At 43.0% G+C, this 14,831-nt stretch overlaps 1 protein-coding gene across 1 annotated transcript in view; it reads left to right on the top strand.

The window, feature by feature from the left end:
• LOC142906245 (nephrin-like) overlaps window positions 1–14,291 on the top strand; it is a 73,206-nt gene extending 58,915 nt beyond the window's left edge. Inside the window, exons 7-12 of the mRNA XM_076053646.1 lie at window positions 4,252–4,390; window positions 5,131–5,182; window positions 9,340–9,485; window positions 10,571–10,622; window positions 11,894–11,926; window positions 12,659–14,291. Of these exons, the coding sequence (XP_075909761.1) occupies window positions 4,252–4,390; window positions 5,131–5,182; window positions 9,340–9,485; window positions 10,571–10,622; window positions 11,894–11,926; window positions 12,659–12,724 (488 nt within the window). The 3' untranslated portion in view covers window positions 12,725–14,291. The remainder of the gene's footprint in view (window positions 1–4,251; window positions 4,391–5,130; window positions 5,183–9,339; window positions 9,486–10,570; window positions 10,623–11,893; window positions 11,927–12,658) is intronic.
• The last annotated feature ends 540 nt before the right edge of the window (window positions 14,292–14,831 follow it).

Below are 14,831 nucleotides of genomic sequence, written 5' to 3'. Positions count from 1 at the left end.
CGTTGAAGAGAAACAACAAAATAACAAAATATATATAAAACAATAAAAAATTCTCACGACAATGCATATCCGACCAGGAACATATAAGCAGTGAACTCAAGCACGTACACCAAGCTCTTAGGGCTAATGGTTACTCCGACTATACAATCCGCAAAGCTATCACTCAAACCATGAAGAAGAACCCTCTTGAGGAGCCTTTCAAAACCATCACTTTACCCTACATTGCTGGGATCACAAAAAAGATCTCCAAAATCTTGAATAAACACAAGATCCAGGTCCGTTTCAACACATTACATAAAATCCGTGATCTGGTTCCGTCTGTAAAAGATGTGATTCCGGACATACAATACCCTGGTGTCTACAAACTAAGTTGCCTCTGTGGTAGTAGTTACATTGGAGAAACCAAACGCCATATCTCGGACCGCATTCGTGAACATAAAGCAGACCTTAAACACGGTAGGACCAACACCTCGGCCGTAGCAGATCATTGTTCTAATTCAGTAGGCTCACATGCCATTGACTTTTCCAAGACGGAGGTTCTTTGTAAGCCATCTGGCTTCCATGAGAGATTCGTTCATGAGGCTATCCACATATACAAGCACAGAGACAATTTCAACCGAGAAGATGGATTCTATCTTAGCAATCATTGGAAAGATTTGATAAATCATTTCAGTTCTTGATTGATTGTTCACGCTTACAGTGGCTTTCAGACAGCATACATAAAAACAAATTTCGTCTCCCCCCTCCTCTTTTCAAAAAATAGATGGACTAGTCCTGGGCAAACTGCCAATCGCTGCGCGTGACGCAAACGTTATTTTTTATATATATAAATAAATATGCCGTTTTCAAAATAAATTTATGCAAACCGACACACCTGATGATGACCGTTTGAGTTATGGTCGAAACGTCGTGAGAATTTTTTATTGTTTTATATATATTTTGTTATTTTGTTGTTTCTCTTCAACGTGACTTTACCGAAAAAACTAAGAATAGAGACGAAGCAGTTAACAGTGGAGTGAGCATAGTGACGGTGATAGCGGTGAACAGAGACGAAGCAATTAGCAGTGGAGTGAGCATAGTGACGGTGATAGCAGTGAACAGAGACGAACCAGTTAGCAGTGGAGTGAGCATAGCGATGGTGATAGCAGAGAGCGGAGACGAAGAAGTTAGTGGCGGAGTAAGCGAAGTAATCGTGGGGAGTGGAGAGACAAAGGTGGCGAGCGAGTCGAGTGAAGCACGGCGAGCGAGCCGTGGCGACCAGGATACTGTGGAATGTGGAGGACATGCTGAGAGTTGTAAATAAAGCGGTGTTCGAAGAAAGACAGAAGTTGTCCGAGTGAAATCGAACACTACACTTGTATGCAGACAATTACCTGTATTGCACACAAACGACAGGAGGTACAAGAATAATGCATATGCATAATGTACTTGCATAATGTACGTTGATTACCATATGAATAACCCAAACAAAAATGAACACCCATTGTAACTTATATGCAAACATTAATTTCCTCCTTCATACGTGAAGGGCTCACAGAAGGACAACTGCATATCTGCTATAGAAATAATAAAGACCCTCCGTGTCATAGCGCAGCTCAATCTCTCAGCATGAAGTCTGCTCAAATCTCAATAATGATACAGCCGCTTATCATATCGAATAACATTTAAAGTACAAACATCTACCCAAAATATCTGTAATACCTTCTAAATTTCCTAGTTCCTGATAATACTACTTAAACGAACAAATACGTACTCGTATAATAAATTCAAATTTTACATCGAATTATATGAATATGTAAATTAGATATGTCATATTTTACTGATGGTAAACATAAACACGATTATTCTTTCCTATGCAACGAAACCTCTGCAAAACACCTATTCTGCTCACCCCGTTAGCTTAATGTTAAAATCAAGCTCTAAGTCAGCCATTTTGTGCCGTCCTAATGAACAGCACAACGCAATGATGGCAAATGTTTTCAACTATTACAAAAACATCCTCGATTTTCAACACCAAAACACTATTATCATCTTCCAACTCTGCTATATCGATTGATTCGAGTTGGATTAATCAAAATAAATAAGTTATTAACACTAGCATATATAAAACACTGTGTAACAACAACAAAACGTGTTCCTGGGTAGTAAGAGTTATTTTCGAATCGCTTATGACTCAAAAGTACAGAAAATGGCTATTATTACCCACAAACTTTGCTTTTGTGACCAGGACACAAAAGCAAAGTGAATAATCCACTCCATTAATAACACTGTGTAACAAATGTATATATTTTTTCCTGGGTAGTGTTATTTCCTAATTGCTTATGCCTCAAAAGTACAGAAAATGGCTATTCCCCACAAACTTTGTTTTTGTGACCAGGACAGTGATATTTAGAAATTTGAATGAGAAAACGTGTGCATTTGTGTCACTCCTTCACATAAAAGTCCTGGTTACAAAAGCAAAGTTTGTGGGGAGGGGAATAATAGCAATTTTCAATACTTTTGAGGCATAAGCAATTAGAAAATAACACTTTCTACCCAGGGACAAAAATCGTGTAATTAGGTAGCTTGCTACGAAGCCGACGCCATCTTATTCATTTCACGCGCAAAAACGTCAAACAATATACTAGTTTAACACGTAGGCTTTCGCGACCAATATCATCCATAAATCAGATTTTTTTGGGAGAGATCGTGTAAATATATAAATGTGTCATTAAACCCGCCACCACCCGACACAGCCAATCATTAATCACCCCCCCCCCCCCCATTTCGTGCAAATTTGCATGTTGTTTACCTGACAAACCTTACTAATTGGCTGTGTCGGGTGATGGCGGTGTGGGGGCTGACGTCCACCTCCCCGCTCCCCGTGAGCGTGCGGGGCACGACGTCAACCCCCTCCATTCCCCCCTCCTCCTCTCCGGCCGTCTCTCTCCGCGCCCCCGCTGATCGGGTGATCAGTTCTGAGCTCTGAGCCAGATGACATATTTTTGATGCGAGTATGAGAAAAGTTAGCTTAAACGAGCCCTCTCGTGTGTACGTGTAACCATAGTAAACTGATAACTGATGGTAAAACCCACAGCTCACAAACGGCTATTTCAAAGGTGGACTTTGACACTCGCATCTCCAATCTGCTGTGGGAGGCCGCTCAGCAAACACAGGTGAACGAGTGTCAACCTTAAGACGAGATAAATCGGCGCACGTCACGGATCTATTTAAAATAGGGACGCCACGATGGCTAGGATACGTTAACTACCTTGCCTGGTATACAGGAGGTCGTGGGTTTGATCCCCACCCTTGATGCCTGCTGTATATTTGGAATTTTCGTGTGTCTCTCCCCATGGTTGTGACATTTTCTACGGGTCCTCCGGTTTTTCCCTCCACATTTAAAATCGGTGTGCGTTGGTAGAATATTTGGCTACTATAATTTCCACATGATAAGCCAGTTCATTGCGCTATCATTTGTGGCAATGTCGCTTCTGAAAAATAGCTATACAGCTCAATAGGCGATCTGCCCCTGCCAAACACTTACTCCCAATGCGAGGCTGACTCATTACACCTTGCAGAGGATTGCTCTGCTGAACAAATAGTTTTGCGGTTTAATTTGCAAATGCGAGGTCGCGTTTTAAGTCAATCTTTAAAAAAAATCATGGAAGCTGGTTCGTCGGTGCGAGTATTCGTAAGTAAATAAAAAACTTTTTAAAATTTTTACCATGAGCTATGTCGCTCTTTTTCAGAAGCGACCTGGCCACAAATGATAGCTCAATGAAGTGGTTTATCATGTGGACATTTAAAGCAGCAACTGTGGGTGTTCGTAAGCGCAGGTGTTCATAAGTCGAGGTTAGTCTATAGCATTGTTTTAAGCTATTTATAAAAAAAGGTGGAGCTGGCATGTTGTAATGGCGAGCCACACTTGGACTTGCAATCCAGCTCGGCAGTTGAAACCGGGGGGCAAGTTAAATCCCCGCCTCCCCGCCCACCTCTGTCAACCCAGCAGCAGTACAAATGGGTAACCGATTGGCAACATCACGTGCGGAGAGGCAAAGTGTGGGTACTCCCCACCTGTCCACCAAGACGTCTCACCGGCACCGAAGACTAGGCCAACGTACTTACCGGAAGGGGCTCTCAAGTGGCGGGGGGAGGGAGGCGCTTCCGCCAGCCGTGGCGTGGGCGAGCAAATTGCATGGCTGCACCATTACCCGATTTAACCTTCAGGCAATATTAACAATTGCCCGCAAATGTGTGTGTCTTTTGTAGGTGGTGGTGATAATGGTGGTGATGATGGCGGTGTTGAGCCCTGGGTCATAGCTGTCGCCGTCATTGTGCCACTGTTGGTTTTGGCTGCAGTGGCTGGATTCGTCTTTTTATTTTGCAAGAAGAAGGGGACTCAAGAAACGTGAGTTCCCAATGATTGATTTAGATCGAGGTGATGAGTATGGTACTGCTCATGGACAAGAGGGGTTGGTTGGGCCAGTGTTGTCAACTTCTTGAAGCAGAATGTAGCAAAACGAACCCGAAAAAGGTGCCGGATGGTCGCTAGGGCAGTGTTGCCACCGATTAATTGTATTTTACCAGGTAAGGCCCACTGAGCTATATAGCTCTTTTTCAGAAGCAACCTGGCTATCACAAATGAAGTGGCTTGTCACGTGGAAATTTACAGCAGGCAAAAACTCTAAACGCGTCATGTTGATTTTAAAATGTGGAAGGAAAAATCGGAGGACATGGAAAAAAATTGCACGCAACCACGGGGAGATGGAGAGAACGCAAACTCTAAATATACAGCAGGCGTCAGGGTCGGGATTGAACCCACAACCTCCTGGTATACAGGAGGTCAAAAAGGCTTTCTAAAGTAATAAGAAGAGTTCACAATATCAGAAAAGTCATTAATGTTGACATCTGCACCCATCGGTGCACATCCGTCAATGATGCTATGGGCGGCGATGTGTCCCAGCAGGTAGCGAATTCGTCGCTTCCTATTGCAGAGGTTCATAGTTTGAATCCAGCGGCCTCCCATATTTTTAGTACCTTGGCAGGTGCGAGTGTATTAACCATGACGGTCCCGCACACCGCTAAGCTTCACTGTGGACGAATCGGCTCGAGTTATTGTTGTCATCGATGTCTAATGTTTATCTGCAGGAACAAGCGACAACATGGCCGGGACGCTCCAGTAGGTTCCGCACACCAACCGGTAAGCGGCCGTCCGTGCTCGGCACAAACGACGATGAGCCGGAATGATTCCAAGCCACGATGATTCCCAGCCAGAGTGATTCCCAGCCGCAGCGATTCCCAATCGCTGAAAAACGAGCGTCGAAATGTCGCGATGCTTGCCGCCCGTTTTTACAACCCTGCTGAAAAATTCGAGACTATAAATTTAAATAAATAATCTAACGGTTATTCTCCTTCCAATATTTCTCTCGCCATAATAGAAATAAAAAATGAAAGTGTTTTTGTTGCACGCCCCATTGAACGCAAGGCCTTCAATGCATGTTTGTATATTGAACTACTTTCTCACCGTATGCAGCCAACCGTGCTAATCGGTTGGTTAAGCGAGGGGTCGGCAACAAAAATAACAATCAGAGACTATTTTTTTTCGAATTTGGTAAATAAAAACTCCCTATTTCAAGAGCTGCAATGTATTTGGTGAATACGAGACAGTGATCCTTAATAACGTCACGAAGCAGCAGTCCTTAAATAGCCGCATGTTGCTGACCCCTGGGTTCGAAAAATCCAGAGACAGACCCAGTTTGAAGCTGGCTATGTGTAGACTGCCAGTGCACTCTGATAGAAAATCATAATCATTATTCATCTTGGAAAAATCCGATGAGCTTTGAAGCTATTTTTCACAGATGTCCAGTGGGGTGGGTGATGTCAACCTTCTCGTGGCCCACCCTGTTGTGTGAACGAAGTTTACAGGAAGTTCATCACGAATGACATCACTAAGGAAACCATTTGTCACCCGTCGGCCTCTGGGTTATAGTAGAAACAAGAAGCCTGGCAACAAAGGTCCTCCTCAGGGCCAAACAAGCCGATCTATCGGCCCCTTGGTTTGTCTATGTCAACTAAATGTTGAGGGTCTATCCCGAGCGAAGACAGATGTCCTCGCAAAGGTCCTTCAGCAAGAAAACATCGACATCCTTACTATCAATGGGACACATGTGGAGGAAAGAAGTTCTCTTCGATTGCAGATTCCAGGGTACATCGTCGCTGCTTCTAAGAGCCACGCTAAAGATGGTCTGGTTACTTACATCGCGCATCACATCAAAGACGCAAGGGAAGTCATTTAGACAGACAACGACTTCACAATTGGTACAATAATCGCTGGTGTTACTGTGTACAATGTCTATAAATCGCCAACAACAACCTGGCACCTACCACCATTGCCAGCGGTACAACATCCCGTAATCTACATAGGTGACTTCATTAGCCATCACACGATGTGGGGCTACCCGGTGAACGACCTGGCAGGTGAACAAATCCTTGATTGGGCATCTGCGCAAAGAGCTCTTCCTCATTTGTGATGCCAAGCAACAAGGCAAATTCCACTCTGCACAATGGAATAGGGAATACAACTCAGACATGTGCTTTGTAACTACAGATTAAGAATGGCTCAGCCTTTGCCCACCACTTGAAAAGTTCTGCCTTGCTTCCTACCAGTACAAGCCAATAGTCATCCATGTTGGTGACGACATCCCAGTAATAACCAATCACACTAAGACCCTGCTGGAACTTTGGGTGGGCAAAATGGCCTGGTTTTACGGCTGCTGTGGAAAATAATATCCACCACATCTTACTAACCCTGAACTTTTGAGCAGTTCATCATGCTCGTGAAGAAAGCTGCCAGAGATGCGATTCTGCAGGGATATTGGAGGAAACAGCTAATGGGATAGTTGTGCGCTTCTCGATAATGCAAAAACAATCGAAAGTCAAATACAAGAATGTGCCGTAAAACAAGCCACAAAAGATACACTCTCCACCAGTGACCAAAACTCTCCAGTGTCTGCAGCTGTACTTCCAGAAGAAATAGATGCCGCACAAGCGGCAGGTAAAGCCACAGGAATAGATGTTTTTTACCCGCAATTCCTAAAAGACCTCAGCAGCAAAGGAAGAACCTGGCTGGCAAACCCTTTTTCAAAAATCACTGCCACCAGCAGGCTACCAAGATTTTGGAGAAAAGCAAAAGTCATTGTTCTCCTTAAGCAAAGAAAACCTGATGATGACCCGCACAACTATAGGCCAATCTCTCTTCTTATATAGTAGCGACATGCCGGTCACATTAAGCAGCAAGTTCATTTACGCTGATGATCTAGCACTGGTCAGCCAAGCAACGACACTCAAGACATCTTGAACACCGACCTCAAGAAATTGGAAGATTATTTCTACTCTTTGGTTTTATTCGGTAAAGTCACGTAGGTAAAAACAAATGAAAATAAAATTAAATAACCAATTAAAACACGATGTTTAGGAGGCAACACAAGCTTCCGTCTTCAGGTGGAAACAGTCACAGCAAAAAATCGCTGCACCAAGTGGCGAGGCTCTGGGAACCTCGGGCTTAAATACAGGTTAAGGGAGGGGGAGTGGGAGGAGCCATGTAGGGGGACCTTGGTGGGGTGCGGGGCTGAGTTAATCCGTCTTTTGTTGTGTAGAGGGTGCGGGGGATGGGTCACTGTGTGTGTGCAATAGAAACGGAAAAATAGAAAAATTAAAGATCGGCAAAAATGTGCTGTATTTAAGCCCAAAGTTCCCAGAGCCTCGCCACTTGGTGCAGCGATTTTTTGCTGTGACTGTTTCCACCTGAAGACGGAAGCTTGTGTTGCCTCCGAAACGTCGTGTTTTAATTGTTTATTTTATTTTATTTTAATTAGTTTTTACCTACGTGACTTTACCGAATAAAACCAAAGAGTATGAATTCTTGGAGTCACGAAAGCTTCAAATCTAGATTATTTCTACTCCTGGCGACTTAAGCCAAACCCAAAGAGGACAGCATCCTCACCATTCCATCTCAACAATGCGGAGGCAAATGGTACACTTAAGATTGAGTTTTGTGCTAAAATCATCGCCCGTGATGCACTCCCAATATACCTTGGTGTGGTGCTCGATCAGTCTCACTTTCAGGAGACACATTAAGCAGTGAAACAACAAGATAAAACCGGCATGAATATCATCCATAAACTGGTGGGAATTAGGTTGGGGCTGTGATGCACGAACACCATGAACTGATATACGGAAGCCACTGGGCGCTATGACACTTGTAAATAATCTAGATTGACACACTCATTTCTTTGGGACTTCTTTTTTCATGTAGTTTGTTGTCCTTCCCCCGCACCTCCGATTAGCATGGTTGGCTATTTATGGTGCGAAAGAAGTTCAACATACATACATGAATAAGTACCTGCAAAATGTTCTGGTGACATTCAATCAGTAAAAAACGTACACCACCACCTTCATCATCATAAACTTTTCCTTTCCTATAGTAGCTTAACATTTGTAAGGGTTGCCGAGAAGAAAATCCTATTCAGGAATAAATAAATAAATAAGCATCTACTTATACAGTTTAACAGCTCTGTATGATTTCAAATAGCGCTCGACTGTAAACTAGCTAAACTTTTTATATTACCAGGTAAGGACCACTGAGCTTTATAGCTTTTTTTCAGAAGCGACTTGGCTATCACAAATAATAGCTCAAAGAAGTGATTTATCATCATTGTGTAAATTTATAGCAGCCAAATATTCTAAACGCACGTTTCTAACTGTGGAGGAAAAAAACAGAGAACGCGGAGAAAAATCCATGCAAACTCCAAATACACAGCTGGTGTCAGGGTCCAAATCTAACCCATGAACTCCTGTATACCAGGCGAGGTAGTTAAAATCTCGCCACCGCAAATGCTAAACTCTCATTGGAGAGGAAATGTCAGAGGGGGGAGGAGCTGACTTCGAGCATGCCCAATGGAATTTGAAGGTGGAGAACGTTCAAATCGGATTGGTTGTCAGGGAAAACTGAATGGAATTTTTAGGGGGTTCGGTTGGTGACCGTCTTAGAGGAGATTAATGGGATCAAATGATTGGCCTACGCCAGAGATGGACTCCTTCATGGTGTCGTCTCACCAGTGTTAGGCCAGAGAATACAAAAAGGTGTAATGGCATGAAGGAATGCCAATATCAAAGTATCAATAAGCTCGGGTTGAACAGTTATAGATAAGTACAACAAATGTTTATTGTACAAAAGCAGATTTCATCTGTCGCATCGAAGTGAACCAACATCGTTGGGAAAGCATGTTTAAAATTTTAAACTATGTTTTCCTTTTAATGCTGACCCTTCTAACCCCACCACCCTATGCCTATTCTCAGCAGCAGCAGCAACATCAGCAGCAGGACGACCATCATCAGTACGAATACATCGACGAGAAATTCCCATCCCACAATCTGGAGTCACAACAGTCACCCCCTGGCAGTGCCGAATTCTACAATGCGCATGCAGAAATCACTTCCAACTGGTATGTACAAGCATTCCAAACAGTGTTATGTCGATTGAAATATCAGACTTTTATCTATGATAGAGGTTTTTTTAGGGTTATATTTAGCATAAATATAAATGTGTCGTTAAACCCGCCACCAACGACACAGCCAATTAGGTAAGGTTTGTGACGTAAACAAAACATGCCAATTCGTTACTAGTTTGGCACTAATCGGTTGTGTGTTAGAGAATAAACCCACTACAAATACAATTCGAGTACCGTTTTGCTGGTAATTACAACAACAACCAGCATCATCAGGGGACAGTCAGAGTTGTGGAGAAATCCTGTTATGGGTTTACTCTGATCTATTATTGTTATTATTCTTTTTTTATTTTACGTTTTCTTTTTTAAGAGGCACAGTAGATCCAACAGAAAGGGGCTTCTGAGTGCAGTACAAATAAAAAAAAAATCTCTAAGTTTATCTTAACGTATGGCGAAGTGAGTAGGTTTTTAGTATAGACGGAGTTTGACTTTTATATTTGGAGGGAGGGGTGGACAGGGTTTCGCTTTGTCCCCCACATAAGGAATTGTGGCTACATGTAATTTTTTTTTTAAAATCTTAATTGTAAACTACTGAAAATAAATGTATAAAGGTGTCCAGCTTTGCGCGGGGGGGGGGGGGTGGTATTTCCCCACCCCCCGTTCCACCTTGTTATAGTTCTCTATATCTAAATGGGAAATGATCTCAGCGATTAGGAGCAGTTTCTTCGAGCAAGGGAGAGTTCCAAATCTTGAGGGCTCACAAAAGAAGCGAAGCGTGGGCGCTTTGCTTAGTCAGATAATTTTTTTTAACCTACAGCATTTTAATTGTTGAAGTGGTATGTAGTGTATAATGTACCATATATAATATTTGACACTGAAATCAAGCAAAACTACATTTTTGTCATGCGCACGGTGCTGATGGCCAGTCTGGTTCCAGCCTTTGGAGCGGTTTTGCCGGGTTCACCGGATCGGCCCACGGACCACCTGATAATGTTGGAAGCCGGATAACTAATGATCAATTACTTAAAGGTTTTCCATTTTTGTGCATTAATCTTCGAAAAAAATATATCAACTCTTTTTAGGAACAACCACAGAGAACATCTGTATGAGAACAACCTGAATTCTACTGAATCGGTGGGTGAATTTATAAGCTAAACTTACTCCCTGCCTCGGCCATGAACAGTGTCTGAGCAATGTGATATCCATGTGTGCGTGTTCGTACATACAGTAGACTCGATTATCCGCGTGTGGTTTATCTGATTTGCGGATTAACCACGCCCCTGAGATTTTGACATACATTAATAACGCGTGGATTTTCCATTAATACCTACATTAATAATCTAAAAACCAGTTATACATTGTCATTCTTGGAAATGTTTATTACATTTCACGTGCTTAGACTGAACAAAAATATCTGCTCTGAGTAATCCGAAATTCATGTAATCACACCAACACTATAGTCGTTGCATATCTTTACAACAGTGGGCGGAGGTTGATTGATGTTGATAGGCGTGGTTCTAGGGGCACTTAGTGGGTCAAGTCTTCTGCTGGGTGGGAGCAGGAAAGTGTTATTACTGAGCACTTGCATCGATCGGGTCGATATTCCTTCTTAAATGAAAGAGTATTTTCTTAACTTTACCTATATTAGTGGATTTTAGCATAGAGATCCGCTGAAAATTGTATATATTTTTTGGATTAACCACGATTTTGAATTATCGGCGGCCATCTACTGAACACACTCCTATAGTGTGGCGGTTAGCGCGCTACTCTATGAACCCGACCATCCGATCTCCGCTCGCAGCGAACACCGGTAACGATTATCTGTACCAGTCCTTGGCCTCCTCTATGTTTACTTGGCGTCAAATGAGTACCTGGTGCAGGGGTGTTTGAACATCACCGCTAGGGAGTAAAAGGCGGCCGAGTGTGGTGCTGGCCACCCATCCGCTCGTGTGCTGTGCTGGCCTTCATAGGTGCTGCTCGCTAACAGCACTTGCTACAACAATCTGTGAAGCCGACACTTGGGAATCTTTGTCCTTATGCATGCATAAAAATTCCCTGTTTAGTAATCATAGATAGCCATGGAGAGAGCTGTAAAGTGAGCATCTATTTGGGATGAGGTGCAAGTGGTGATTAGCACCACAATCAGCTCCCCAGTGGTAAAATAGAAATATGCACTAATTTATTTTATGGCAGCGTTGACCTAGGGGAGGTCCAGGACAGTTTCAGATTTCACCGCGAACAATTGAACCATGGCCAAACAGATTTCAGTGCTGCAAACCATTTGCACCACCGGCACAGACACACAGGGGGAAAATAATCATCCACTCATAACATTTGAGTAATTTGTACCGACATTCAACATCTAATTGCGTGCGTTTTTCCACCTAATACCTACGCCATTGCAGAACCCACAAAACCAAGAGGGCGATCACTACCAGGTAAGCCTCACGCTAAGTAAGGATGCCTTCGTTGAATATTATTTCGTTCATTCGTGTCTCAATCCGTTTGTCCTGGTGAGGGTCCCGTAGGCAGCGTGTTAAGTAAGGTTGGTCCAGACCTCCATTTCCCTGGCGACAGACTCGAGCATTACATTACTATACACTACTACACTATACACTACACTATACAATACTATACACTACACTACTATACATTACCATACAGTACTCCACTATACATTACTATACATTACTATACGCTACGACACTATACACTAGCATACACGACTACATATTACAAAACACTACTACACAATACACTAATATACACTACTATAAACAGCATCTAGCTCTTCCTGGATAGTTTCCAGGTGTTCCCAGGCCAGCCGAGCGATATAATCTCGCCAGAGTGTCCTGGGCCGGCCTCGGGGTCTTTGCCCAGTGAATACACTATGTAACACGATTTTTGTCCCGAGTAGTAAGTGTTATTTTTTAATTGCTTATGCGTAAAAAGTATAGAAAATTTATATTATTCCCCACAAACTTTGCTTTTGTGGGGAATAATAGCCATGGTTCGGGACAAACCAATTGAGAAGAGTAGAACCATGCCACCCACATTTGAGCTGGGAGAAAATGGAACTTGATTTCAGTACGAAATTGTACATTATACCTGTAGCGATGAACTCAAATTAATCAACAAAAATGCAATTATCTCTCCTTTTCATTTCACAGCCTCTGAAGCCGTCCACAGAGAAAACTTACGATAAATTAAACCATCACACATACGAGAATGTATGAGACTGAGCACTTTCAGCACATTGCACTAAAACAACACGTTTAAAACCAATGTACACGAGTTAATTAGGAGTTTAATTTATTCGAGAATTGTGACGTGCCCACGTAATAAGCACTTTGGAGGTGGAATTGGTGCATACAATAGGATCGTGTTCGGTGATGGTTCTATCTTTAAGTCGTCCAAAGTGAGGTACCGGGGAAGGACAATAAAATAAAAACACGAAAAGCAGTTCTAAAGAAATGCGTTTTAAATCTAGGCTTATCCGTGTGGACTTTGGGCATGGAACTCCTTGTGTACGTGGTGGGTTTATTCTGGCTCTCCAATTTTTTGCCCATATCATGAAAATAAAATGTACTCAAATTTGCTAAACATCTCAAGCAGAACTATGCGAGCATCACTTGTAAGCAGTTTGAGATGCAGGTAGACCAGCACAGCGCGTGTTACAACTTTAATGACTCTCGGACAACACGAACTGTAGAGGGTTGCTTTATTTCGCTTCACGCGGATTACTTGGTCAGGGATGACACGCAAGTGGTGACGAGGCGAAGACAGCGTAGACGCGACGAAAGCGACGAAAGTGATGACGCAAAGACAGCGACGATGCGAAGACAGTGACGGCGTGAAGACAGTCGACCCCGATCCCACGGCAGCCCCGAACCTCGCCTATCTTCCCTTTTTATCCAAGGCGTGGCCCTCACTCCGCCCCCGGCCACAACGCCATTCTCGACCTCTCTAGAACTTCCCAGATGGTTCCCTTCTTCTCATAACTCCCCTATGTTAATATTCACCCATGTAATTACTCCCTGTAACACACAGACACACACAGACATGTAATTATCGGTGATCAGCTGTATTTGAGTCTGTATTGAAAACTCACTTTTCAAACTGGCCTCCACCCCCTAATTTTGTTTTTATTTCCTCCTTTCCATACATGGCCAAATTGGGATATGTATACAGATTAAATGTGTCTTGTAAATGTAACTATTTATCATTATTATTAACTGAACAATACATGATATAGGTCCTGGGCTTGGCCAGTTCCAAGTCGAGTTGCGAGTGATGGAGGACGGTGCAGGGTTGGATTGTAGATCCCCGATATTCTGCTTTTTAAATAAAAATAAAACATTTGTATCGGCATCTATGCCACTGATGTGCTCCGGATGTTTTATACATATGTAATAACCGAGATAACAGACCGCTTACCTGACACAAGCGTACGGTCAGACAAACAATCAGAAAGTAGTCCAAGGCCTCCCATTGGTGCAAAGACGCCTTCACAGTGATTGGTCGGGAGCAAAAATTGAAAGGGATTGGAGGAAAGATTTTAAAGGTAAAAAAGCGGGAAGCAAGGGTAGACTGCAGAAGAACAGTTGAGAACCTTTGGTGGGGAAGGGTCAGGATTGGCCAAAGGGAGTGGGGTGGTTGAAGCTTCCAGAGAGGGGGGCTTGGGAGGTATAAAAGGAGACAGCACAAGGAGAGGGAACGTTGGAAAGAACACGGAGCTCGTCTCATGAACCAAGCCTGGCCATCGTTCGTGCTGTGTCTGAATAAAAGGCTCTTAAGAAGTCACCACATGTGTTGGCGTCACTACACATGTCCAATGAACCAACGAAACTATTGATTCGTGTTTCCTGAAAATGTTATGCTTGCCAGTTGGTATAGCTTTTTCACCATCCACTCCTTCGTGTGCCACAATGCCGGCTTTCATAGGTGCTAGCTAAGAGCACTTGCACCAACAGTCTGTTAGGCTATATGGGGGATCTTTGTATTGCTATTTGCTAAAGGGTCCGGTAGAGGGAGCTCTGATACTATTAGCGTGAGGTTGAGAGCAGCTGAGGTGTGTGCACTTCAGTCGCCAGTACGTTTGGGGTCATACAACGCTAGCCGTGTCCCATCAATAACCAACTCTTCTCCACAGCATCAGTCTCTGGACGTTTCCTATTCAATGTTTTCTACAACAAAAGTATTAATGTGCATTTCGCAATGCATCAATCGTTTAGCTTGAAAATGTAGAGAAGTCGTGATTTATCTTCGGGACCTTTTTAGCCAGAATCAAAAAAGATGAAAAATATGAATAGGTTTTACCCTTTCTGGAAAAAAACAGGAGGT

This window comes from Petromyzon marinus, chromosome 62 (assembly GCF_048934315.1).
Source record: "Petromyzon marinus isolate PM22_M1 ecotype Great Lakes invasive population chromosome 62, UKy_Petmar_22M1.pri1.0, whole genome shotgun sequence".
NCBI classification, from domain to species: Eukaryota; Metazoa; Chordata; class Hyperoartia; order Petromyzontiformes; family Petromyzontidae; genus Petromyzon; species Petromyzon marinus.
The sequence above is the reverse complement of the archived record's forward strand: the minus strand, read 5'-3'. Positions and strand labels throughout refer to the sequence as shown.